At 39.3% G+C, this 27800-nt stretch overlaps 1 protein-coding gene across 2 annotated transcripts; it reads right to left on the bottom strand.

Annotated features, from left to right (window-relative positions):
- Positions 1-2260: 2260 nt before the first annotated feature.
- On the bottom strand, positions 2261-27298 carry atg10 (ATG10 autophagy related 10 homolog (S. cerevisiae)). 2 transcript variants are annotated; one of them, XM_052607378.1, is made up of 8 exons: positions 27041-27298; positions 18470-18592; positions 17269-17385; positions 8997-9129; positions 8491-8588; positions 5152-5249; positions 4626-4707; positions 2261-3566 (listed from the first exon to the last, which is right to left on the bottom strand). In XM_052607378.1, the coding sequence occupies exons 1-8, from the start codon at positions 27041-27043 to the stop codon at positions 3534-3536; spliced, it is 687 nt and encodes a 228-aa protein (XP_052463338.1). In that variant the 5' UTR covers positions 27044-27298; the 3' UTR covers positions 2261-3533. The 2 variants fall into 2 exon arrangements, with proteins under 2 accessions (XP_052463338.1, XP_052463339.1); XM_052607379.1 differs by lacking the exon at positions 27041-27298 and adding an exon at positions 18900-19947.
- Positions 27299-27800: the final 502 nt, after the last annotated feature.

The following is a 27800-nucleotide window of genomic DNA, read 5'->3' as shown; positions in this document are numbered from 1 at the left end:
TTTATAATAATACCTCATGCTGGCTGCATTATAGTTTACAATAGCATGATACAGTTGTAAATACGTCAGATAAGTCAAGCATTTACAACAAGTCTAGACTCACGCTTCAGGCATTGACTGAAGTGTAAGGTCCAATAAACCCCCAATTAAGGGTTTATTTAATTATAAATAAACTCTAGTGCTCTACAGAGGCTTGGAAATTGCAACCCAAAAGTTTTTTAAAGCAACTAACATGGATGGACTAGTTTGACTCTCACTTTAACATATTACAGACAAACTGACCCCATTCTCATATGTAGGAGGAAACCGAATGCAGATGGTTTGATCCAGAAAGAAGATCTGACCCATTTTTACTTGCTTTTGGAAAGTCTGGTGTAGACAAGCAAGAGATTGGTTCTGATGGGTTTGATCATTATACGAATTATGCAGGAAGCCAAGATGATGTCTGGATTATTTGGGCAGGAAATGGGTCTTCCTTGTCTGGAATATCACTGCCAGATAAAACATTCTCAGGGAAAAAAATGTAATTGTTAACATAACCAATAATACAGTTAAACCTTGTTTGTTGGCTTTTTTCATTCTACTCAGCTCTGCACAGTGAGTACAGCTTGATAATCATATTCATATGTCAGGGTGCTGTTGCTGTTGTTAACTAAAATGAAAACAATTTAAAAATGTTTTTAGTCACTGAATTAAAGCTAAAATACAAAGTAATAATAAAGATAAACTAAATAATCATATAAAATTACAATAGAAAATATAAAAATAAAAGCTCATTCAAAATATTACAACTATAAGAGTATAATAAAACTAATATAACACTGCTGTGAAGTACTCTAAAGACCTACCATGGTATTTCCGTCATGCTTGTGTCCAAAAAACATGGTATGTATTCCTCCTCCTATGTATTATGTATAAACACCTATGTATTCCTCATGTGCAAGTCCTTTTGGATAACAGCATCTGCTAATAAATAATATTAAAACAGCATTTGTAAAGTAGGCCTACACATAAAACTGACAAATGCATAATTCAGCTGAAAATAATTTATAAATTCAGATTTTAAACACCTGAATGTCATTGCAATATTATTGTTATTATTATTAATATTTATAATATATATATATATATATATATATATATATATATATATATAATATTAGATTAGAAAACCTCTAATCAACTAACTGAAATAAGTCATTTATTGTTGAAATAAATTACTAAAACTAAATTAAATAAAAGTAAATGAAAGAATGCCACATAGAAAAAGAACAATTAAAATTACAATATGTAACAAAATTATTCAATCTTAAATTAAGTTGTAAAATGAAAATATAAAAATAAAAGCTAATTCAGATATTTATAAATACTCTAATAGTATATAAATAATGGTACAGTAACACCGGTATAAGATAACAAGATCTCCAACCAAGTGTCTGCTTGTCCTAAATGTTCAAAAATATATTGTTTAATTTCCTGAGAAACATGCTTGAAAGGTGAGCTTGTGCTATATGCCTTTATAATAAATGCTACTTGAAATTATATTTTGTAATCTAATTCAATCAAGTGATTTTAAGCGTGGCTAAAGGGACGAAAACTTTTTGTGGAGTCGCTGCAGTGTTGAACAATTTGCTGTTCGGTCAATGGCGGCCCCTAGGTGACAGTCGTGTAAAATACAACAACATCACACACAGCACACACTGACCAACAGATGTCAGCAGCGACTCGTTCAGGCTCAGGGTGGCATTTCACAAATTTAATTCCCCAACTCCATTAGGAGCGATCAAACTCCATTAAGCAATACCTCCAGTGAAGCATGTAAAATAAATGGATATTTGTTTCTAAGGCAATTCTAATTTCCTTTCCTCTAATGTAACAACTCCTCCAGATATAATAATAATATTGAGGTATGTTTAAAACTTACTACGTCCGTCAATTAGACGTTCTGCACACAGTCAATCGCAAATGTGACTGGAAGAGTTCACCAAAAAATGAAAATGTTGTCATCATTTACTCAACATCATGCGCTTTGGAGCATGCTAGCTCGTTTATGCTAGTCATTAGCATTCTGCGGAGAATAAATAATGATGCTTTGCGCTGTTCTTTTCAATACAGTGAAATTGTTGAGCTGCAAAATTACTGGATATGAAGGCAAACTTGAATGACATTTGAAATCTAAGTGAATAATGACTTACATTTTTCCCCCGTTCTTCACACCAAGCTATTGTAGGGCTTTAGAAGACTTGAATCACACCTCATATTTCATCAAGATTACTTTATTGCCCTCTTTTTTCATATTTGGAGATTCACAGTCGCTATTCATTTTAATTGTGGCAGTTTATTCAATAAAAACATAGGACATTATGTGGTTTCGAAACGCAACAAGGGTGAGAACATGACAAAAAGTAGGCGTTTTTTTTTTTTTTTACTATTCCAATCAATTATTTAGTTACCATTTAATCACTCTCATGTCTCTCATCCAGAAATGCTAAAGGTTCGACTAACTTAAATGTTACTAATTAATAGTTATTTTGGAATGTTCAGAAAACATTCAAAAGTAGCCTATTCCCCTAATGCTGAAATGTAATTGCTTTAATGTTAATACAATGGTCATTCAAAGTTATCTGGTCTTTAGTTAACATTCTCAAAATGTCAGCACAAAAACAAACATCATTCATGTAAATTGAAACTTTAGTTTAGTCTTAAAAAAAAAAAAGTTACCATCATTCAAAAATAACGTTCCCTTAATGTTTGTTCTAACATTGTCTCAACATTACAGAAAGTTTATAGAACATTTATTCAAAGTTATCTGGTCTTTAACGCACTTTCTCAAAATTCCAGTACAAAAATGTTATTTATACATCGTTCATGGACCATGGAACGTTTTAAACTGTTAATATATTCTGAGAACATTCAAAAGTGTTCCCATAATGATAAAAGGGAATGTTCCTGTAATGTTTCTGCCCGATAAAAAGGAAAAATGTCAGAGAACGTTTTTGTAATTTAATAACTAACATTAACAAAACGTTCAAAGAACATATTTTTGTTAGATGGGATAAAATCAGTCCATATGTGACTTGTAGCTCTGTGTGAGAAATGAATTCAAGACACAAATGAAACCAAACACCAATTGGACATTTCAATTTCAAATACACAGATTTGAAAAGATTTGAAGACTATAATTGAGCTTGACAGCCCTTAATTTCTGGGTGACCTAAATCTTTAAGAATTGCTCTGTTTATGAAGCAGGTAACATTTCCCTTCCGTGCTTCATCTATGTATTTCTCTCTCTCCCCTCCATCATTCCTGTCTGTCCATTAGAGCGAGATGCTCCGGGTAGGAGGCTGACCTCCTTACCAACACTGATACAGTCCCCTGAGAGACGCGCTCCCCATTTAGACATGCTGACTGAGGACTTTCACCGTCTTCTCTCAAACTCCGGACTCTAAACTCATCTCCTCCGTTTCAGATGCTCACAATTTCAGGGGGATTTGATTCCATTCAACTTTTAAACCATGTCCTGGCACAGCATACTACTTGGCTGCATAATGTAGAGAAATGTCAGACTACAGGGAGACACAACAAAAAATATATTAGACTATTTACTTTGCTTATTAGATGCAAGATTATACAAATCATTCTGTACTTCAATTCCAGTGCTCTGAAATGCCAAAAATAGGCTAAAACAATACCTGACCAGTGAGGGAAAATATATTGAGTCACACACACACACACACACACACCTACGCAGCTGAAGAGAGACTTCCAGACTAATGTTTGAATAGCAATCCTTCGTATGCCTGCACACACAGCTACTCTTACAGGATTTTTACAATGCTTCCAAAATGCAAAATGCAAAAAAAAATATATATATAGCAGCAGAGAAAACTATTGTTTGCCTTTTTAATTTAATGACAGTGTCGCATACTGTTCATTTTCTGAACAAATCCCTGTATTTAAATGATTTTCCCATGAACAGCGATGGCAGCAGTGCAGGTTGTGTACATGCATCCTCTGAACACATGCAGCTGGGTTGAATGGGAATTCTAACAGATCGTTCTCAGAGCATTTCAGTGACATCTGTCACATAATATGGAGCAAGAGTACCTTTAACTTTGTATACACTACACTAAGATTCTTTAATGATTTTTAAAATCTCTTATGTTCACCAAGGCTGAATTTATTTGATAAAAAATACAGTAAAACATACAGTGAAATATTATAATTTAAAATAAAAAAAATTATATTTTAATATATTTTAACTTTACAGATCTTCTTTATGCACCAAGAGCTTGTAACACTCCAAAGAGAAAGGAAAAATTGAAATCGCATCATACGACCCCTTTAATGTTTCCTTGATAAACAAGAAATCTTACTGACCCCAAACATTTGAATAGCAGTATATGAATTTAGTACAATTTAGTTAAACATTAAGAGTATCCTTGGGCTAACTTATGAACTTAAAGACTTGGCGTCTTGAATGTTCAAGCACTTCTAACAAGACTTCTTGGCCACTTTGAGACACTGTGCATGTGCTCTGCACGTCCTCTGGGTCTGTGGAGTTTGAGACAGACAGGAAGATGAGAGCAGGTCAAAGCAGAAGCGCTTCAGTCTGGAGCGGACACCTCGGTGCTGTAGCTCAAAGGGACGTCCAGCCTGATGACGGGTCCAACAACACTGAGCCAAGTTACGATATAGTTCACCCTCCTGAAAACAGATGAGATAATCAGAGCATCTACCCATATTACAATGCTGCAAATTAAGAAATTATTATATCTTGTCATATCTAACTAACATAATAGATGGACATGCCAGATCTAATAATTAGTCAATGGACGATGACATCCCTGACTCAACAATGAACTGACTTTAATTAATAAAATTACTGTTTTCTATCATCCTCTTGCATTATCAGCACGCGTTTTTCCTGTTTATTACTTTAAAGCTGCTTTGACGCAATCTGTATTATATAGAACATTATATAAATAAAGGTGACTTGACACAGATGTAACACTATGAGATAATATAATAACACTTTAAAATGTTAAAAGGAATATTTCTGTAAATGTGAACATGCACTGAACCCAGAATAGTCATCATTTCACATACTGTAACACAGGACGACTAAAGCTGCAGCAGCGAGAAACTCACTTGTTTTCAGCTTGTGCCAAATCCAGAGCAGGTTTCATAAACTCCTCGGTGCGACATGGATGAAGCATGAAAAACGGTTGGCCCAGTAAAGGATGTTCCTACACACACACACACACAGAGAGAGAGAGAGAGAGAGAGAGAGAGAGAGAGAGAGAGATCGTTCAGCTTTTTGTTAATGTCTATTCTGACCTCATTTTTTATTAGAAACAGGTTCTCACTGCCACACGCTGTAACGCAGCCATTAAAACGATGCCGAAACATGTGTTTTTCCATTTTAACTTAGTGTTAACTAGTCACACGATACTTTTCACTACCTGAATTCAATTACGCTCAAAGCTTCGGCTAAATTAAAAAGAAAATTACGAGGCAGATTTAAGCAAATCTGCCATGCGACACATGGGCTTCATTGGCACCCTGCTGAGCCGCTCTGGAGTGAGTCTCACACACTGGAGGGCACTCATGCACAGCAGAGATGGAGGAATTATCTATCCCATAATGCCACAGCAGAGAGACCTGCACTACACCATCACACAGAGAGATTATTATGGAGCATCTGAAGAAGTCATACTTAGGAAGACGTTTGGAACAAAGGCAGAGAACAATCTGAACAGAGCTTTCATCTTGAATCATCAAGGAACAAAATCTACAATCAATTTAACATCTGTAAACTGATCTAATCTGAAATATACATCAATAATTTTTTTTGGAATTAAATACAAATAAATAAATAAAAAGAGCTGAACTGAGAGCAGAAGATACTGTACAGAGAGAGGAGCAGATATGCTCATTACATATGTGTGATTGCGCATTTAATTTGTGTTGAAAACATTCTTCTAAGTATATATTTTAACATCCAAATAGACTTAAGGAAAGCCATTTTGAAAAAAAGGTTTGCAGATCCACAATTTGAGCACCAACTCTAGTGAGATGTCAATAAGCACCATTTAAATCCAGTCATCCAAAACCTCAGAAAATAAATAAATAAAAATCTCCTCTACTCTGCAAATAAAAACAAGCTCAATGCTCTGTCACCACCCGCATTAAAATTCACAACATCAACTGTCTGGATGCATTGCTCCGTTACTGTTTAAGCACCAAAGACGTGCTGACTCTTCAAATTCCCCCGACAGCCCCTCACTGTTAGCATCAGCGGTATAGAGTTGGGCTTTTTCAGGTTATTTGTGAATAGCAGTGCCATCGTGCTCCTATACTGCGGCACGACTCCAGCTCTGTTAGTCAATTATCATGACTTCATCTACAGGCCTCATGGGAGAACAGACCAAATCACTACACACACCAAACTGCTGTGAACATGGACACTAAACACTTTATTCGGAGTCTTGTTCTGTTGAAATAGGGACTTCTGTAATGTTAAATTCAACATTTACTAATGCATTATTAAAATCAAAAGTCGTGCTTGTTAACATTAGTTAATGCACTTGAGAATTAACATGACTTTTCTTCTTAGATTTGCAATTTAATGTTTATCTTCGCAATTCAGACATTATACCTCACAATTTTTGAGAGAAACAAACACAGAATTCTGACCTTTTTCCTTACAATTTCTACATCTCTTCTGTGGCAGAAACGGCCATACATACTTTATTTCTGAGAGTGTACAGTCTCAGACTACATGTTCACATTCAACATTAGGGGCCTTATTGCATCCTCAAGAGTGAAGTGTTCTGTGTCTTCCTAATCTACTTTGGTACCTCCATTATTGGTTATGCTAAGAATGCGATTTGGGTTTGAGAAAATTGGGCAGATAAAGAGAACACTGAGAGATATAAGAGGGCAAAAACAGAGGAAACGAGAGACCGAGCAGGAGATAAAGAGAGAGAGAGTCCACTGGCGTCACTGCTCATAAGGCCTCGATGTGAGTCATTCATGTTTACCTGCGTCAGTGTTCCATCCTCGAGACCCTCAACCCTTCCCGAATCTCTCCCTCTGCTATTACTGCCATCCCTCTCCTCTAATATCCTACACTGCCTCTAATCAGCCTTTTTCGCATCTATTTTTCCACTCTCTCCATCCATTCAATATCTCTCTGTAATCATGCCTACTGCTCTGCATCCCTGGCAGCCTAAAGCAGAGCAGTACCAAACAGCCGGAGTAGGGTTTTCCAAATGCTCCAAGAGATCTACAAGGAGGAAATGCCAACTATCAGCATGAAGTTTGATCTACATCGCAGCTTATTCTCAGCAAGAACTGCCCACTAAGACAGGAACGGGTTTCTGATTGACATGTAAACTGATCAATCAAAGGCTGCATGAATTGATGCACAAGATTTTCGCATAAACACGTGAAACTAACAGGTATATCAACTGCATAAGAAAACACATTAAAAAGGCTAGTCCTGATGTTGATTTTCCATTCAGAGTAACTCTGAAATCAGTGATTTGACAATAATAAACTGAAAAAATAAGAAAGGTTATTCAAACAACACAAAAGTCTCCATAAACGGTTGTACAGACGATATGGAAATGTATACAACTCATGGATATAGTAAAAATGTAAGATATATTTTTCCAATTGCAATTCTGCTTAGCAACTTCATTCTTTTAGTACTTTTTTTTTTTCTTCTACCAAACACACACACACACACATGCACACACACACACACACAATTTATTACAATTGTGTGCATATAATTTAATGTTCTTGAAAGGAAGTCTTTAACTCTCACCAAAGCTTTTTTTTTATAAAATGTATTTAATAAAAAAAAAAAAAAAAAGATTTTCAAATAACTATTTTCTATTTGAACATATTTTAAAATTGGAATTTCTTCCAGTGATACAAAGCTGAATTTTCAGCATCATTCCTCCAGTCTTCAGTGACACATGATCCTTCAGAAATCAATCTAATATGCTGATTTGCTGCTCAAGAAACATTTCTGATTATTATCAGTTCTGAAAACAGTTGTGATGCTTAATAATTGTATGTAAATTGTATGTTAATATGTAAACTAACATACATGTTTTTCAGGACTCTTTGGTGAATAAAAAGTTAAAAGAAGAATATGTTAAGGGAAGACTTTTGAAACATTAATAATTGTCTTTACTGACATTCTTGAACAATTCATTGTGTCCTGTAAAATTGTTAAATATGTTATTACATATTATTAATAGAAATTGTACTTATTAAGAACTCTGATACCCTGTAGACCATTTTGTCTTTACACAGACCAATAAAAAGCTGTGCAGCTCGAGTCTTAGAAACTCCAAAGCCGTCCAATCACAATGGAGCATTGATCATGAGAAAGCAACTGCCACCTGCAAAATGTGTCTTCGTGAAGAGTCTTCAACAAATTCAGTCCACTCTTGATGTCACACAGGTTACCTGTTGGGTCAGTGTGTCCCAGGGTCCCTGCTGTAGTCTCTGTCTATAGTTCAGATGAACATTGCTCCACACCTCCTCAAGAGACAGGGGTTGCCCATCTGCAACAGAGAATGACCTTTTTTTTTTTTTTTTTTTTACAGACAATATCAGTGATCACTTTCAAATGGATCACGCTTGCGTGTGTGTATTTGTTAACTTTCTCAATAACAGTTCCAAAAATGTTTACATGGCAGCTATTAATGTATTTACAGCACAAAGTCAAACTTTGTTGAGCACAGACGTGAGTCACCGTGCTGCCTGCTTTGTAAAAACTAAACACCCCCGTCGAAATGGGATCTCAGTGTATATGTTGAGTCTGTTTTTGGAGCGCACATAAAACCAGACACTGAGAAAGCAGAACACAGAGGGTTCTGAAATACACACACTGATAAGGGAAGCAAAAAGCATATAAACAAGACTGTGCAGTTTAATGATAGAAATGGAGTGAGAGCGAGAACGTCGTGTACCTAACGCGGAGGCTCTGAAATAGAGGACAGGGATCTGATAGCTGAAAGAATACAGAACGTGGTATTCATAGCGCAGCACAGCGTGAATTTCACATACTGCCTGAACTCCAGCCGTTTCATCCTCAACGTTTGCCTAGAAAACAAGACAGAGAGAAACGGGTAGAAAGTGAGAGAGACAGACTCATGCCATTCAATGACAAATATAAAAACATTAATGTGACACCACAACAAAAAAGAATGGCAACTTCTATAAATGAATATCAAATCAAATTCTGAGACATCGTACTAAATTTAACCATTAGTTCAATCACAATCTTGTTGTAATAAATATGTATATTTCCATCCATAGAATACAAAATAAATGTATTATAATGTTTACAGAATTGTTGTACACAAAGTTTGGGGTCATTAAGATTTTTTTTTTAAGAATTAAACATTGTAATTCAACAAAGATTCATTATATTTGGAAAAAGTGACAATAAAGATATTAATAATGTTTTAAAAAAAGATTTTAACATTATATTTGAAATAAGTGCTGTTCCTTTGAACTTTACAGTCATCAAAAATTCATCAAACAAAGTGCATATATAAATAATAAGAATATCTTAATATTAGGAAATGTTTTTTTTAGCAGCAAATCAGCATCTTTGAATGATTTCTGAAGGATCATGTGATATGAAGACTGGAGTAATGATGCTGAAAATTCAGCTTTGAAATAGAAAACAGTTATTCGAAATTGTTTTATTATACTAATATTCACAATATAACTGTTTTTACTGTATTTTTGCAGTAAGTGTAGCCTAAGTGAGCATTAGAGACCCCAAACTTTTGAACGAGTAATTTAAGCTCTTAAAAAAACAAAAAAACATTAAAAGTGGCCAATATGACCTAAATCCTATATTCAAAGTTTACTGAAGTTATACAATAGATTTGAGTGAGGAACAGACCAACATTTAGTCTTTTAAATCTACATGCGTGCAAATATGAGCTACAGCATGAATAACTACTTATATATATATATATATATATATATATATATATATATATATATAAAACAAAACAAAGAAATGGCAATTAATACATTAAACATGGAATTTTGAAGAAGATAGACTGAAATTGCGTATTGCAGTAAAACATACTTCAATAATCTTTATTTACAACTTGTGGGCTAAACTTAATAGTTGATTAAAGTTGTTTCTAACAGTGTTTGGAGGTCAACAACATGCATCTGTGTTCATTTTCAGAGTCCACACAAGAGCAGCCAGCACATTCTCCTAAACATCTCCTTTTCTGCTCCAAAAGAAATCAAACAGGTTGAGGGTGCACATGTGAATGGATACATTTTCATTATATTGATTTACAACAGATATGAAACCTTGCCACATAAATGCTAATTCTGTTAACCTCACTTCAATGATCTTCTGCAAGAAAATGTACTGACGTTCCTCGTGCAAGAAGTCATGTATGGCGCCATATCGCATATCTGATCCATGGTACATGTGCAGACTTGCCATTAACTTTGAGCTGTGATACCAAACCCAAAGCCAGTGACATACGCGAGTGATTCTTCGACTAACATGTGACTTCATTCTAACTTGACTGATGAAAATAAGGCTTCCTCAGCAGTCTGTGTGAGCAACAACATGTGTTTACCTTTTTGCTTTCCTCTTGCATCCTTCATTCTTTGGATGTTGTTGACATGTTGAGGGAGTTTGTACACTCCCCCCTTTGTGTTGCGGAACATGAGTAATGGTCTCATGCACAGGACCCTCGAGCGAGTCTGCATGCACAAATGTTGTGCAGACTGTTTACCAAGGTTACCTCTCTTTCGGGTGGTGCGCACTGGATTTTCCCGCTCTTTCTCGACCTGCAACCTCTAGTGATTAATTGGCTGTCAGAATGTGGAATAAAGGTTTAGGGCGCTGTAACTTGCACAAACACAGATAAACAGGAAGGGATGCCGTCATACTTGGGTGGAGTTCACAATCATTAATGGGGAATAACTAGAACTAAAAAACAGTGACGCAACTAGCTTACTGTAACCACATCTTGTAGACATCACAGACTACATCACAGCATAGCTTCACCAGTAACAAGCTACTTTTATGGACGAGTAGCGATGTAACACAACAAAAGGCTATGTGGCCGTTTCATGTAACAATTTGGAAAGTCAGAATTGTTTTAGTAAATCAGTTAAATTGGATAGTTGTAAAGGCAATGTGACTCAACCAAATGAAAAAGAAGTGATTCAATGATTCGAGGCTCTGCAGCATTTTGCAAGAAACCCTTTGTATTTACCAGTTGTATTTATTTAGTTAGTTATACATTTGGTGAAGTTAGTTATTTTGGTAACACTTTAGAATAAGGTTCCATTAGTTAATGTTAGTTAATGTATTGATTAACATGAACAAACAATGAATAATACATTTATTACTGTATTTATTAATCTTCGTTAATGTTAGTTAATGAAAATACAGTTATTCATTGTTAGTTCATGGTAATTCACAGTGCATTAACTAATGTTAACAAGCACAACTTTTGATTTAAATAATGCATTAGTAAATGTTGAAATTAACATGAACTAAGACTTATAAATGCTGTAGAAGGATTGTTCTTGCTTAGTTCATGTTAACGAAAGTAGTTAACTAACATTAACTAATGGAACCTTATTCTAAAGTTTTACCATTATTTTTAATGAATTTGACCTTGAATAATATTAAAGAAATACTAATTGTTATCTTTATCAAATATGTATGTATACACACACATACATATATGTACATAAGTTTGGGATCAGTAAGAATTTTTCTTATGCTCTTAAACTTGTTAAAATTGTAAATTCTTTAACATTAAAATTGTGAAATATTATTGCAATTTAAAATGACTTGTTAAAATGCTTTCTGTGATGCAAAGCTGAATTTTCATCAGCCATTACTCCAGAGCTCAATGTCACATGATCCTTTAGAAATCATTCTAATATGCAAATTTATTATCAATGTTTTTTTTGCAACCTGTGATACTTTTTTCAAGATTCTGATGAATACAAAGTTAAAAAACAACAGCATTTACTTAAAATAGAAATCTTTTGTAACAATATACACTACCACTCAAAAGCCTGGGTCAGCATGTTTTCTTTCTATTTTTGAAATAAATTATTAACATTATAATCATCGTATTTTTATATTTATACAAATTTATAAATACCATTTTTTATTTGTAAATAAAAAAAGATAAAGATTCAACTATCTATAATATGTCCTTTCAATGCATCTACTTTTGTTATTGATTTGTAGGCTTTCACCTTACAAAACAATAGCTTGATTGTAATAGACATAATACAATTTTATTGTAATTAAGTCTTTACATTACAAATGCTTTTTTGCACTCCTAAATGGCACCTGTGACGTGTTTTCTTACAAAGTAGGTGGCTTTGAGATGTTATGACATCACTATGGCCTTTGCGGTCCACATTGATACATGCAGGTTTAATTAGCTATAGTGTCTGAGCGACAAGATGGATCAGCAGCGGAGGGGGCTGGATCCCTGGCAGCTTCATTGCAGACGCAAGGATTGTTCATGCATCCATGCCTCCACTGATAACATCTCCTCCCTCCCATACAAGTGCAGTCTTGAGAGACACACTACTACTGTTTCACATCCGACGTCTGTCAGGAATGAAAGGGTTTGGAAAGAGGGAAGGCTGGTCAAATAAACAATGACTTCATGTTTTATCCAAACAGTACCTGCACTTCTAGATAAAATATCTCCCCCAGAGGCTGTAAAATAATGTTTGGGACGATGAGTTACAAAAACAGAGCGCAAACAAGCAAGCAGAAAACGCATTCAATTTCGGGTCCGCCATGGCAGGAACTCATTTAGCAAAACGAATATTCAAAGCTCACATTCAACCTTTGCATAACTGACTCTTCGACTGCATTTGGAATTCAAATAAAGGACAAAAGTTCAGCTGCTGTTTGTGCACCGCTTAAAATTTTCAAAAGGTCAAGTTCAAAAAGGGCCGTTTATTAACTTTGAAATGTGTTTCTAGCAATAACTTCTGGCATCCGCCGCAGTTTGCTGTCATTCAAACGCTGCTGTGTTTACGTTCACGCAGGTGTACAGACGTAACGGTGTAATCGCTAAACGACGGCACCTGTTCAACTCCACAAACATGCAAGCAAATCAAAGGTCTGCATGGCATGTTGCATCAGACACTTTAAATAGCATCATCTAAAGAGAACTAACAGAGCCATGAGCTCAGGTATACACTTTATATGCACTCCATTTTTCACTGTCAAAAGGAAGATCAATACTAGACGTGCAACAGCAGAGTAGAAGATGTTCCCCTCGCTTACCTGAATACCAGAGCTTGGCTGGGTAATTTCAGAGTATGATGAAGGATGGGCTCTTTCATTAACCTAAATAAGCCTTAATTATGGGTTTAATTATCCTAGTAATTCCGTTTACATTCTTCGCACTTAAAGGATTAAAATACCTATTGCTTCTGCATGCATCTCTTGAGGAACAATTATAGATTGCTTTTTCTTAAATGTGGTTATAAAAAAGCTACCAGAGACTCTAGTGAGTGAGACACTTACAAAAAAAAAAGTAAAACACTTTTCAATGCTGAATTATTGGCTGAATATATACATGTTTACATGTATATATACACACACACACACAAATATATATATATATATATATCAAATTGGTCTCAAAATTGGCGTGGCATAGAGGTGATCAGTTTGTGGCACTGCTGAGGTGGTATAGAAGCCCAGGTTTCTTTGACAGTGACCTTCAGATCATCTGCATTTTTTGGTCTCTTGTTTCTCATCTTCCTCTTGACAATACCCTATAGATTCTCTCTGGGGTTCAGGTCTGGTGAGTTGGCTGGCCAGTCAAGCACACCAACACCATGGTCATTTAACCAACTTTTGGTGCTTTTGGCAGTGTGGGCAGGTGCCAAATCCTGCTGGAAAATGAAATCAGCATCTTCAGAAAGCTGGTCAGCAGAAGGAAGCATGAAGTTTAAATCACAGTGGAGCAACACCAGCAGATGACATTGCACCCCAAATCATCACAGACTGTGGAAACTTAACACTGGACTTCAAGCAACTTGAGCTTGAAGGCTATGAGCTTCTCCACCCTTCCTCCAGACTCTAGGACCTTGGTTTCTAAATGAAATACAAAACTTGCTCTCATTTGAAATGAGGACTTTAAACCACTGGGTAACAGTCCAGTTCTTCTTCTCCTCAGCCCGGGTAAGACGCCTCTGATGTTGTCTGTGGTACAGGACAGGAGTGGCTTAACAAGAGGAATATAACAACTGTAGGCAAATTCGTTGACATGTCTGTATGTCTTGACCCAGGCTCAGTCCATTCCTTGTTAAGTTCACTCAAATTCTTGAATCGATTTTGTTTGGCAATCCTCATAAGGCTGCGGTTCTCTTGGTTGGTTCCACACTATTTCCTTCCACTTAACTTTCTGTTAACATGCTTGGATACAGCACTCTGTGAACAGCCAGCTTCTTTGGCAATGAATGTTTGTGGCTTACTCTCCTTGTGAAGCGTGTCAATGATCGTCTTCTGGACAACTGTCAGATCAGCAGTCTTCCCCATGATTGTGTAGCCTAGTGAACCAAACTGAGAGGTAAACCTTTGCAGGTGTTTTGTGTTGATTAGCTGATTGGCATGACACCATATTCTAATTTGTTGAGATTGAGTTTTTGCTAAATGTGACAATTAAAGGAACCTAAGACTTCAGTCTGTGTGCGTTGAATTTATTTAATACACGAGTTTCAGAATTGAGTTGAATTCTTTTCCACGACATTTGTAATTTATTGAGATGCACCTGTATACGAATAAATATTAATTATTTTCAGTGACATTTTGGTTACATTTTGTACAATAAATAACTGAAATAATTGGAAGCAGTTGAGAAGCACATTCTGCTGCCTACGAACATAAAGAAGACACTATAATGACGGGTATTCTTTTTTACTGAAGAAATGAACCCTTCATGTACAGGTGCTCACAGACAAAGAGTAACATTGAGCACAGCTCCACAGACGTCAGGTGAGTGGCACTGAAAAGGTTAACCCTGATAGATTTTTGTTGAGTGAGGCATTTATTCACTCCCTAAAAGAATTCCAACACTCAAAACAGGATGCCACAAAAAAGAAAGAAAGAAGAAAAAAATGGTCCTGGCTTTTCTAATCTTCCACAGATCTTTTTTGGAGTTGTTTTCTTCCTTTCCTCAACAATGGGGAAAAAAAGAGGCTTTCTTGGAGCCTGCAAGCTACTGCTTGCTGGCGAACAGTCTTTACCAAGGTCAAGTTTTCTAAATATTCTTTTATGCAGGGCATGTCAGGTGACGTGCGCTGTGGCACGACTGCACGCAAGACTTGAATGTTATGAGTGAACAAAGGAGATGCTAATGTTGAGTTGGTATCACTGCAGACAATACTGGCCTTTTTGGTGAATCAGTAATTCATCAGAAATTAATAAATCTCACAAGCATTTCACCTCAACAGCAAAAAGACTGAAAAAAAACAAAAAAACATTACGAATATTTTGGTTCGTCAAGATTTTCTGGTTGAGATTTAAGCATATTTTTCCTTCTAAATTCTTATTATCATAATGCATTAGGACATTTTACTGCCAAGTTGTTTTTTAACCTTATAATACACAAACACTACAATGATGTATAAATAACTTTACATTGTTTATCATATACTATTTCTTTTCATATTTCAACAAATTATACTTTTTGCTTGAGATTTAAGCACATTTTTCCTTTCATAATGAATAAAGTTGTTGTTTTGTACAATATAAAAAATACTACCAAGATGAATAAACAGTTTACAGTTTATATAATACACTATACTATTTCTTGGTACTTTACAACAATGATATTTTTAGCTTGAGATATAAGTATATTTTCCCATCGAAAATCTCATTACTGTAATGAACTGGGACATTTTACTGTTGTTTTTTGTTTTTGTTTTTTATACTTAAAATATACAACTAATAGTACCATGATGAAAAAATACTTTAAAAATTATATTATTTCTTTTCACATTATTTCTTTTAGCACATATTCCCATCCAAATTCCCATAACCATAATGCAGTGGGACATTTTACAGTAAAATTGTTTGTTTTACTGAAAATACACAACAATGACTTCCACGATGAATATATACTTTACATAATATACTTAGAAATAAAGTACTATTTATTTTAGCACAAAAGAGACTGTATATTAAATTAATTTTTTCTTCATATATCTACAAATAGTAATATACATGATATAATTTTACTATAATACTATTTACTGTATATCTTAGACTAAGCAAGTTTGTTAGTTTGCCTAAGTTGCTCAAAACAAATACTATTTCAGAGCAAATACTGTACATATATAAAGATATGTAGTGAAAAGCATTAATAATTAGCGCAATGGACCAGCCTTAACCACAGAATATCAGACTGGATTGCATTATAATCAGTTACTTAATAAAAACAAAAACTGCTTGCTTCAATAGCAATGAAATATGGCAAAATCTCCTTCATGAAAGGAGAAGGTGTCGAGTCTTCCCTAGAGTGTGTGAGCTGAATCTAAATAAGCAAAGTCGAGTCATTTGCAATCAGCCGGAAGGGCTTACTAATGAAATGGGCTGAGAGTGGAGGTAAAGAAAAATCAGCCACAAGGCACAACCCCCATTTTGGAGTCATTTAGACCAGTATACGAAAATATTTTGCTGATACTACCTGATTCAAAGAAATACTTTTTAAAGTTGAAATATGTCACACACAACCATTTTCTCCAAATGGAGAATGCATGAAGTGTGCAGACAATATTAAACAATCATGTGTTTAACACCCTGATGGACAAAAGAGCGAAAAAACATCTTAACAGTCACATGAAACCGTATGCCAACGTTAGCAAGTTTTTCCAAAACTAAACCCAGGATGGTTATAAAGCCCAGGATTTAGTTAAAGTGTTTCCTTCAGGTAATTGATTCAGTATGTGGGGAAACACTTAGGTCAAGTCTTCATTTGAGCAACGGTGGCCCATTTTGTTAAGGGTTTTTACTGGCTCATTCTACCCAAGAACAACCCATGGTTCAGAGACAGTACACTTTTATGAACAAAATGGGTAAGACAAAGTGCTCTGGGATAACTTGCTCGTCAAAGGTTAATACTTGGTTTCAGTGGTCTCTTCAAATCACTAATCCTAAGTATTAGTAATAGAAAATAGTGATACTTGTCTAACCTGGATGTTATCCGTCACCATGTCTTCATCCTGCATGGAACTCTTAGGTTGTTCATGCAAAACACTGGATTTTACAGGGATGAGAAGAGTCTTCTTCATGAAGCCTTCATCAGTGCCCTAGAACAAAGCAGAAAACCTGTCAAAAATCCAATGTATAAAAATGTTTTTTTTATTTATTATATACATTATAAAGAAATAGTTTACTCAAAAATGCAAATTTGCTGAAAATTTACTCTTCCTCAGGCCATCCGAGATTTAGATTTATTTTTCTTCATCAGAACAGATTTGGAGAAATGTAGCATTCCATCACTTGCTCACCAATGGATCCTCTGCAGTGAATGGGTGCCGTCAGAATGAGAGTCCAAAAACTGAGAAAATATGTGTTTGCAAGAAACTAAGATTTCTCTATCCATAATATTGCTTTCTCCTGTGAAAAATGTATCTTGTCTGAATCAGGAGAGAAATATGCACAGATTAAGCACAATTTACACACAAAAACAGTCCAAAACTGTTCTAAACAAATATGTCGATGAATTTTGATGTTAGAGAACAACGTGCGTTGGACTTTTTCACAGGAGAAAGAATTATTATGAATAAAGGACATATTTTGTCAAAAGCAAAGTTTTACAGTTAAAATTACTTAAAGATGAATTATGAACATACAGCTTTTCACTTCATAAGATGATTGACTGATTCTAGTGGTGTGGATTATTGTTATGTTTTTATCCGCTGTTTGGACTCTCATTCTGACGGCACCCATTCACTGCTGTTGATCCATTAGTGAGAAAGTGATGTAATTCTACATTTCTCCAAATCTGTTCTGATGAAGAAACAATCTCATCTACATTTTGGATGGGCTGAGGGTGAGTACAGTGTGAGTAAATGTTCATATTTGGGTGAACTATTCCTTTAAACAATGCCTATTTTTATGTTCCTCAATTCACTCTGGATAAAGCATCTTCTAAAGACATAAATGTAATGTAAACAAAGTTGTATTACAGTCCTTTTAAACATTACTGCAGTGACAAACTAAAAATTAGGGAGAACATCAGCAGGGAATGTCATTGGAATGACATTAAATTAATGTCAAAATACCAAATCCTCTGTGAGATTCACACTTCAGGTTCTTTCTTTCATAATGATCTTCTAAGGAGAACAAGTAGGCCCAGACTTTGTGGAGTTACTCAAACATTCACTTCACCTTGATCTGCTCCCAGCTCCAGCCATCCTTGATGGTCTCAGAGTGTTGGAGAAAGAGCTGACAGCAAAGCCGGAAGGTCCTTTCATCCAGGTAACATGACACAGGGTTTCTCTCAGCTGCCATCTGAGGGTAAGATTAAGCACATTTAAATGGATAATAACTGAAGATCCCTTCAACATCATGCTTCAGAACATCACTGTTGACATGAACATTGTCAAGTCAAAATGAAATACCACTCCCAACCAATTTTACTTCTGTAATGTGATTTCCAGTGTAAGAAAAAAATATGAGTAATACAACGTCATTTTTTCCATCAGGAGTTGATTGCACCACGAAGACAAGATCATTGGAATAACACGCAAATGAAACATGCACAATTACACCAGAAATCTGTATTAAGAAAGCAAATTGGGACAGTTCTGTTGCTGACCAAGATCTCTCAACAAATCCACATGCACATTTGGAGTCGTTGAAATCCAAATTCCATCACAACTTTAGGCTGCTTGATCGCAGCAGTGGCTCTGGCTTCAATTACTCAAGAGGAAACGGTTGATTCGCTAAGTGGCCCTTTCCTGCTCATGCCTCTTTCACCCCCTCTGCATGAACAAGCAGAAATGAGAAACATCAAACAAACTGGTATATTTGCATCTTCACTGATCAGTCGGTTTAGTGAGCGTCTACAACTCCAGACTAAATGGACTCAACATGGCTTGATTAATTACAGTGTATGAAGCAATAAACAAAATGTGCACACTCTTGAATGGATTAGCAGTGTCTGTGTGTCTAGCTATAGTCCAATTCAGACGTGGGGAAATTCTTTAAATAACAATTAGTACTTACTACGGAATTGGACTCTCAGAAATGTTCACTCTGAAAATGTGATCCAAATCTTTTTTTTTTTTGCTCATATTTGACTCCGATAATTTAGTTTCATCACAGTGTGAACAGCACAAAATGGAATCTTCAATATGTGGTATTAAATCTAATTAAGCTCATAACTTTGCTACATGACCGCAGTCTGAACAACCAAAACGGAATTCACCCCCAAAGCTTGCACAGACCTTAGCCAATTCACTCTGTAAAATTAGGCAGTTTTCATTTAAATGCTGTTTATTGTTGATGATTGCATTGTTTTTCATATGTATATGCATACAGTACATCTCGTTTCTGCGTCAGTATGACAGAGAGCTTCATGTCGTCTTGTTATCGTCCTTTTGCACAAGTGGCTCAGTTCAGGACCGTCTTTCGTTCACACTGGCTTCTGATATTGGCCACATTTAAAAATGATAATGTGAATAGCCATACAAAAAAATAAAAATAAATCAGCAATAAATCGCAACTGAGCACTAATGTTTGAAGTATGAATGTAGCCACAGAGATAAACAGTGTTATCAAAAAGTTCCACTTTGAAACAAGTTTGTTTTCAAAAGTTAGCATTTTCAAACCCACAAACAAAATTTTTATTTTTAGTTGAAAATGGTGTCGCATAAACCCCCCCAAAAGCCCTATTCGGACGGGACTAGTTTTACAGGGGGTCGTTAGAGAAATCTGCGTTCCCTATCATAGGTCACTTCGATGCTGCGGTGACGTCACCACGTATGGGAACACCTCTGGTGTGACGAATGTCTGAAGCCCTATACCATCCCGCCAATCCTATTGGCCAAATGGCGCATAGCACCACCCTGCGCATGCGCACGCATGATATACCTGGGTGCAGCGCGCCATTTCGCTCAGATTTCATTCCTTCAGGAATAGCGAATCATCTGTGCCCTATCGTCTCGCGTTCTCCAGCGATCTCTTCGAGCAGTGTTAACTCCTCTTCGCGGACGCGATGAGTTTTCGAAAATGTAAGGAGCCATGTACCAGGTACATCACGGCGGGGGACACTCATGACAGGTGCGTAGTATGTCTTGGTTTACATCACGCACAGGCGGCGCTTAGCGGCCTTTCTTCCTGTCCCCATTGTGATGGCCTGCGGCTCAGAGTACTGCGCTCCAGGGTGGAAGTATTCTCTAATGTCGCCCTCGAGTCTAACCCCCGTCAGGTCACCTCTGCGACTGCCGAGGCACCGCACGAGGCGAGGGCCTGGGGTGACACGTGCGACATGGATTTTGTGGACAGCGCAGCGCTGGAATATTCTCCACATCGCTCGCTCTCCCCTACCCTGCTGCAGAATAAAACTTATACTGAGCCCGTCGTCTTCTCTAATGAGGATTTACTTCCCACACCGGAGGCATGCGCCGCCATCTCCTTCGGTTGTGGACGCTATGACGACGATGTTTTATCCACCGCGGCCTCGGGGTCTGAGGACTTCGCGACTGACACTAGCCCTCTCCCTCCTAGCGGACAGGAGAGGCGTGTTTCCCCCTCCTACAGTGAGCTGTTGGATGTGGTTTCTCGTGCGGTGGGTAAATTGGGGCTAGACTGGGAGGTTGACAAGGCCGAGGCCCAACCTTCTTCCAAGCTGGACGACCGTTTTCTAACCAGTCGGACACCTACACAGCCCCGGAGGCCTTTGCCTTTTTTTTTTTTTTTTTTTTTTCCCGGACCTCCACCAGGAGGTTTCGAGGTCCTGGAAACAGCCGTTTTCGGCGCGGATTACTAACGCCGCGGCCGCGGATTTCGCCACCGTTTCTGATATGGCGAACCATGGCTATACTATGATGCCCCCGGTGGAAGAGACTCTCGCCGAACACCTTGCGCCTAGTTCGGCCGCGGCTTGGAAGTCTCGCCCCCTTCTTCCTTCGAAGGCGTGTCGAGTCACGTCTAGTTTGGTGGGTAAATCCTACATGGCGGCTGGTCAGGCGGCTGCGTCGCTCCACTCTATGGCGGTCCTTCAGGCCTACCAAGCGGAGTTATTGAAGGAATTGGATGAAGGTGAGGGCATCACACCGGAGGCAGTTAAAGAACTGCGTAGAGCTACGGATTTGGCGCTACGCGCTACCAAGCATACCGCTCGTGCAGTGGGCCGTACTATGGCCGGTTTGATTTCAGTTGAGCGCCACCTCTGGCTTAATCTCACCGATATTAAGGAGAAGGATAAATCTTTCCTTATGGATGCCCCTGTCTCCAGGGATGGATTGTTCGGTGAGGCTGTCACGTCAGTAGTGGAGAAGTTCAGGGCAGCGAAACAGCAATCAGCCGCTTTCCGCCAGCTGATTCCCCGCAGACCCAGGGAGGTCGAACGCCGACAAGCGCCCGCGCGTTCTCGCTCAACCTCCTCTCACCGCCAGCGAGCAGCCTCTCGAGAGGAACCCACACCCATGGCGCCTCCTCGTAAGGACTGGGGCCCTAGGGTTTTTCCTCCGGCGCACCAGCGTCAACGTAAGCGATTGAACCTGACCTCGACGGCTAAAGCCTCTCGTTCTCGGGTGCCGAATAGCAGCTCCTGATCTTTTTGCTGCTTGCCAGGGACTGTGCCCTCCGCTAGAGAGCGCTGTCGGACCGCTTTCGCGCATCCCACACTCTCATTGCAGTCCCCATGCTCAAACATTGATTGTCTCGCCGCTAACAGCGCCTCGAGCAACATTGGATCGAGCTGTAATAATAGACGCTTCCTCAGACACTCTGCGCAATCCTGCTTTTGGAGTTCGAGGGACGACTCAAGGACCCTGCACAAACGGCCCGTTTATGACGGCTCGCACAGCCGCCGCTTTTTCGCTAGCGGCAGAGCCCGATGTTCCATCTGTTGGCCTAATTCCTGCCGTGGACACGTTTCAGGATTATACTCAACGGAACGCAACGACTCTGGCGCATACGCTTCCCCGGTGCACGAACACCACGGGTTTTTCGTGTCCGGTCGTTTTAACGCGTATGACGGCGTTGCAGGGAGCGGAAGTTTTGAAACCGCTAATATTGTTTCGGGCCGCGTGGGAACGCTTGCCCGGCATTCCTCAATGGGTGTTACGCACGGTTTGTCACGGATACACCATTCAGTTTCGGAAAGGCCCGCCTCCTTTCCGCGGAATTCTTCCCACTACGGTGAAGTCTACGGAAATGGCGGTGCTGCGACAAGAAATGTCAGCTCTGCTGAGCAAAGGGGCTATAGAAGAAGTACACCCCTCTCAGATGGAGACAGGTTTTTACAGCCGTTATTTCGTGGTACCGAAAAAAGACGGCGGGTTACGACCCATTCTGGATTTACGCCGTCTGAATCTTGCACTCAGACCGAGCAAATTCAAGATGTTGACGGTGAAATCTATTCTGTCTCAGATCCGACCAAGCGATTGGTTTATTACGATCGATCTGAAGGATGCGTATTTCCATATTCAGATCGTCAAGAGACACAGGAAGTTCCTCAGATTCGCTTTAGAGGGCAAAGCGTATCAGTACCGCGTTCTTCCCTTTGGCTTGGCTTTAGCGCCCCGTACTTTCTCAAAATGCATGGACGCAGCTCTGGCCCCGTTGCGGCTCCAGGGCGTTCGTGTGTTGAATTATTTGGACGATTGGCTGGTGCTAGCGCAATCGCGGACTCAAGCACACTCTCACCGAGATCTTGTGCTGAATCATTTAAACAGCCTGGGCTTACGAACAAATTTCAAGAAGAGTGTTTTAACTCCCTCTCAACGGATAACTTTTCTTGGAATAGATCTGGACTCTCGCGCGATGACAGCGAAGCTTTCTCTCCCGCGCGCTCAGTCGATTGCGTCATGCGTGCGGCACTTCAAAGCGGGTCGCACGGTGACAGTGAGATTGTGCCTCAGGCTCTTGGGTCTAATGGCAGCAGCATCCCCCGTGATTCGTCTGGGATTGCTTCAAATGCGCCCCTTTCAGTGGTGGACGAAAAGGCGGAATATTTCACCCCGTTGTCTCCCGCATCGCACGATTTCGGTGACACGCGGTGTGTGATGTCGCTAAAAATTTGGATGTCAACCGAATTTCTCCTGTCTGGAGTTCGATTGGGAATTTATGCTTTCCGAGAGACTGTCACGACGGACGCGTCTTTGACTGGTTGGGGAGCTGTGTGTCGAGGGCGACCAGCCCACGGAGTGTGGACAGCGGCTCAGCGCGGCTGGCATATAAACAGACTGGAATTACTGGCAGTTTTTCTGGCTCTCCAGTATTTCGCGGATCTGCTGATCGGCCGTCATGTGCTGCTCAGATCAGACAACACAGCGGTTGTGTCTTATCTGAACCATCAAGGAGGATTACGCTCTCGCCCCCTGTGCAGGCTGGCGAGGCGTGTTCTTCTGTGGTCTCGGGACAAGTTTCTCTCGATCCGGGCCATTCATGTCCCCGGACGATTGAATTTCGGAGCGGACCTGCTATCCAGACAGGCTCTGGAACAGGGAGAATGGCGATTACACCCCCAGACGGTGGATCTTTTATGGCGGATATTCGGCAAAGCGAAAGTGGATTTATTTGCATCGAGCATGACTACGCATTGCCCGCTATGGTTCTCCCTACGCTCCCCATCGCCCCTGGGCGTGGATGCGTTAGCTCACAGCTGGCCCAGGACCAGTCTGTATGCTTTTCCTCCGATTCGTTTGATCCCAGCGGTATTATGCAGATTACGCCGGGACAGAGTGGAACAGCTGCTGCTGGTGGCTCCGCGATGGCACACGCAGCCGTGGTTTGCGGATCTGATCAGTCTGCTAGCGGGCTCTCCGTGGGAGATTCCCATCAGACAGGATTTATTATCACAAGCACAGGGGCTGATTTGGCACCCGAGGCCAGATCTGTGGAAACTGTGGGCGTGGCCATTGAGCGGAGTGCATTAGTATGTCCCGGTCTTTCTGTTGAAACTACTGAGACTATATTGAGTTCTAGAGCAGCTTCTACGAGACGCTTATATGCTTTCAAGTGGAGACTGTTTACAGCCTGGTGTGGCAATCATAATGTGGATCCAGTTTACTGCCCAGTGGCTTCAGTGCTGGAGTTCCTCCAGGAGCGTTTCTCGGATGGCGTTACACCAGCCACTTTAAAGGTTTACGTGGCAGCCATTTCAGCTTACCACGAATACATAGGCGGTGCCTCTGTGGGGCGTCATCCATTAGTTTCTCGTTTCATACAGGGTGCGCGACGGCTGAGGCCTTTCCGCCCTGTGCGAGTTCCTTCATGGGATTTATCCATTGTGTTGTTAGGTTTATCAGGGCATCCGTTTGAGCCCTTGGAGACCGTCTCAGATAAAATCCTGACACTGAAGACACTTCTTCTCATGGCTTTATCCTCCCTCAAGAGAGTTGGGGATTTACAGGCTCTTTCTGTTTCACCCTCATGCATGGAATTTGCACCAGGCTCTGTGAAGGTGCTGCTGCGGCCCAGGCCTAACTATGTTCCTAAGGTCGCATCTAACCCTTTTCGCTTTCAGCAAGTGGTCCTGGAAGCTTTTTCACCTGCTGAGGCCAGGTCTGGAGATCTAAGTCTTTGCCCTGTGAGAGCTTTAAAGACTTATGTGGATCGCACGGCCCCTTGGCGTGGATCTGACCAGCTGTTTGTCTGCTTTGGACATAAAAGTAAGGGCCATGCAGTTACAAAGCAGCGCATGTCCCATTGGCTGGTGGAGGCAATTTCTTTGGCCTATGAGGCGCGCGGACTCGCTTCGCCTTTAGGGGTTAAGGCTCATTCCACTCGAGCTGTAGCTTCTTCTCAAGCTTTTCTCAGTGGCTGTTCTATGGATGATATCTGTGCTGCGGCAGGATGGTCCTCACCGAGCACTTTTATCAAGTCCTACAGTCTGGATGTGAGGATGGCCCCTGGCTCCCGGGTTCTCTCCGCTTGAGCAGTTGCTTCCTCGGATCTCAGTTATCAGGTACGTCAGGCGTTTTGGTATATCGTTCCCATACGTGGTGACGTCACCGCAGCATCGAAGTGACCTATGATAGGGAACATCTCGGTTACGTATGTAACCTTGGTTCCCTGAATAGGGAACGAGATGCTGCGGTTCTGGCCGTTCCGTACCTTGATAACTCTTCATCTTCAGTCATGAAATCTGAGCGAAATGGCGCGCTGCACCCAGGTATATCATGCGTGCGCATGCGCAGGGTGGTGCTATGCGCCATTTGGCCAATAGGATTGGCGGGATGGTATAGGGCTTCAGACATTCGTCACACCAGAGGTGTTCCCATACGTGGTGACGTCACCGCAGCATCTCGTTCCCTATTCAGGGAACCAAGGTTACATACGTAACCGAGATGTTTCACAGACGTACTTGGTGATTTTAATCCCGTCCGAATCTGCCACGTCTGTGTTTTTCTCACACAACCTCTGTGATAATTCCAGAGCAAATTACCTATTGTTTTTCAGCAAACTCAGTGATCCTCTGAGAAAACTAATCCCGTCCGAATGCGAATGTCTGTGATTGCCGGTGATATTTTATTTCACAACGCGGTTCCTTGTGTGTTTTGGCCAACGTGAATTACCGTAGATGCTCTTACCGCGCGGATGTTTGATATATTTGCTTAGCGGCAAATAAATAATAATAAAAAAAAAAATACAAATAATAAAATCAAGAGCAAGATCGCGTAAACTGTTAATACTGGCTATTGTAATATCAGCATCAGGTAAGATTACTCATGTTCATTTATGTACTCAGTTACATAATGTTTTAATTACATTTAATAAAAAAAAGGAAAACAAGTTAAACTAAAGGAACCACACATTAATATGGTTTTGTTATACTAGCCATTTAGTATTTATTGTGTAATAATACTAAGGCAATCATTCTGAATGAATGCAATGCACGCATACAGAGCGCGTGATCTCTGTGACGCCCAGATGCACAAATCAGACCCTCCCACCTCTGTAATAAACACGGAGATACTAGTCCCGTCCGAATTGGTACATGAAAATCACAGACGTCAGGTGGTAAGAATCGAAACTCAAACGTAGTTTGGAAAACTAGTCCCGTCCGAATAGTGCTTAAGACACTGACTGTTTTCACACAGGTTTTCCCCCACATACATGCACCAGCTGCCATTGGTCAGACAGATAGTCCCGCCCCGAACTCACGCCATTGGTTGAGTCCTGCAGGGCCCAACACTTGTTTGGCCTGGTCAAACAATGTAGAGCCTAATTAAATTATAGTATTTACATTATTTAACCTATCAATGATTTACATATAAACGTTTATTTTAATATGCAGTTATCTCTGGTTTTGAAATGTTGATAGGAATTATTTTAAAATCAAAAAACGCAAATCACATTAAACTTACAAATATTAATATTTCATTGTATTGCCATCTAAGTTATGACGACAGCCTCCTGAAACTTTAAAGCCTGTATCAGATAGCGAGTATGTTAAACATGCTTTCAAGGTACACCCTTTACTGATATTGACGTTATATAAAGCGTTATATGGCGTCTTGGAGCTGAGCTCGAAACTACAGCGCAGATCAACATAAAGGACGGAACAACCGTTTGAGCATCAGCTCTCGTGACGCTTCAACCGTGCAGCAATCGAGAGCAAGTATTTATAAATTAAGCAACAACGTTGCTTTGGTAACTGCAATGTTTTTTTGACGTTGTAATTTCTAAAACGCCGACTGTCTGACATTTTACAATGCTGCTGCATAACTCGGAGCTGTCAGAAGAACATCCACAACAGCGCAAAGTGCTCTACCGCTGTCTTACCATGATCTCACAGGGCTACTTCCGGGATCCTGAGCGCGGAGGGGGTAAAACGGAACAGCCAATGTTATTCAGCACAGGCGGTTTCAAGCCGCCCACTTTCCGGAAAAAAAGCACAACGCAGACATTAGAGGACAGAGAGCAGTTAAAACACTCAGTAAAATAATATACACAACCGAAAAGAGAACAGATCAGCGTACACAAAGAGGGACTTTCCACCCAACTAATGATTTGACGCATTTTAGTAGCCACTGCATTTTTAAATGCTAATTTTTATGACCAAAACTGCATCAGATGATGCAGTGAATTCACATTTCGATTCATAGTGTATTTATAAATACGTTTAGTAAGAGGACAGAGAATAAAACAATGACCCTTGAGAGTCTTCCAGTGTCCTTATATGATATTAGCCTAAAATATAACAGGTTGAATATTACAGTAGCATGTTAACAACAAAATTATGGTCTAGGACTTAAGAGGGGGTTACTTGTATTATTTACAATATTTAACTAAATTGTTGTTATCTGAAAAATATGTAGGCTGTACTTTCATATGATTTTATACATTAAAAAATAAATGTAAAATCTGTATAGAAGGGAATGATCTCACCAACCATCTAGTCGAGATTAAAGGGGTCATATAATGCAATTTCAAGTTTTTCTTACTCTTTGAAGTGTTACAAACTGTTCTTGCATAGATAAGATCCCTAAAGTTGCAAAGACTAAAGTCTCAAACACAAAGAGATATGCTTTATAAAAGTTAA

The sequence above is a fragment of the Carassius gibelio genome, chromosome A10 (genome assembly GCF_023724105.1).
Source record: "Carassius gibelio isolate Cgi1373 ecotype wild population from Czech Republic chromosome A10, carGib1.2-hapl.c, whole genome shotgun sequence".
In the NCBI taxonomy this organism is placed as follows: Eukaryota; Metazoa; Chordata; class Actinopteri; order Cypriniformes; family Cyprinidae; genus Carassius; species Carassius gibelio.
This window is presented reverse-complemented; position numbering and strand designations above follow the sequence as displayed.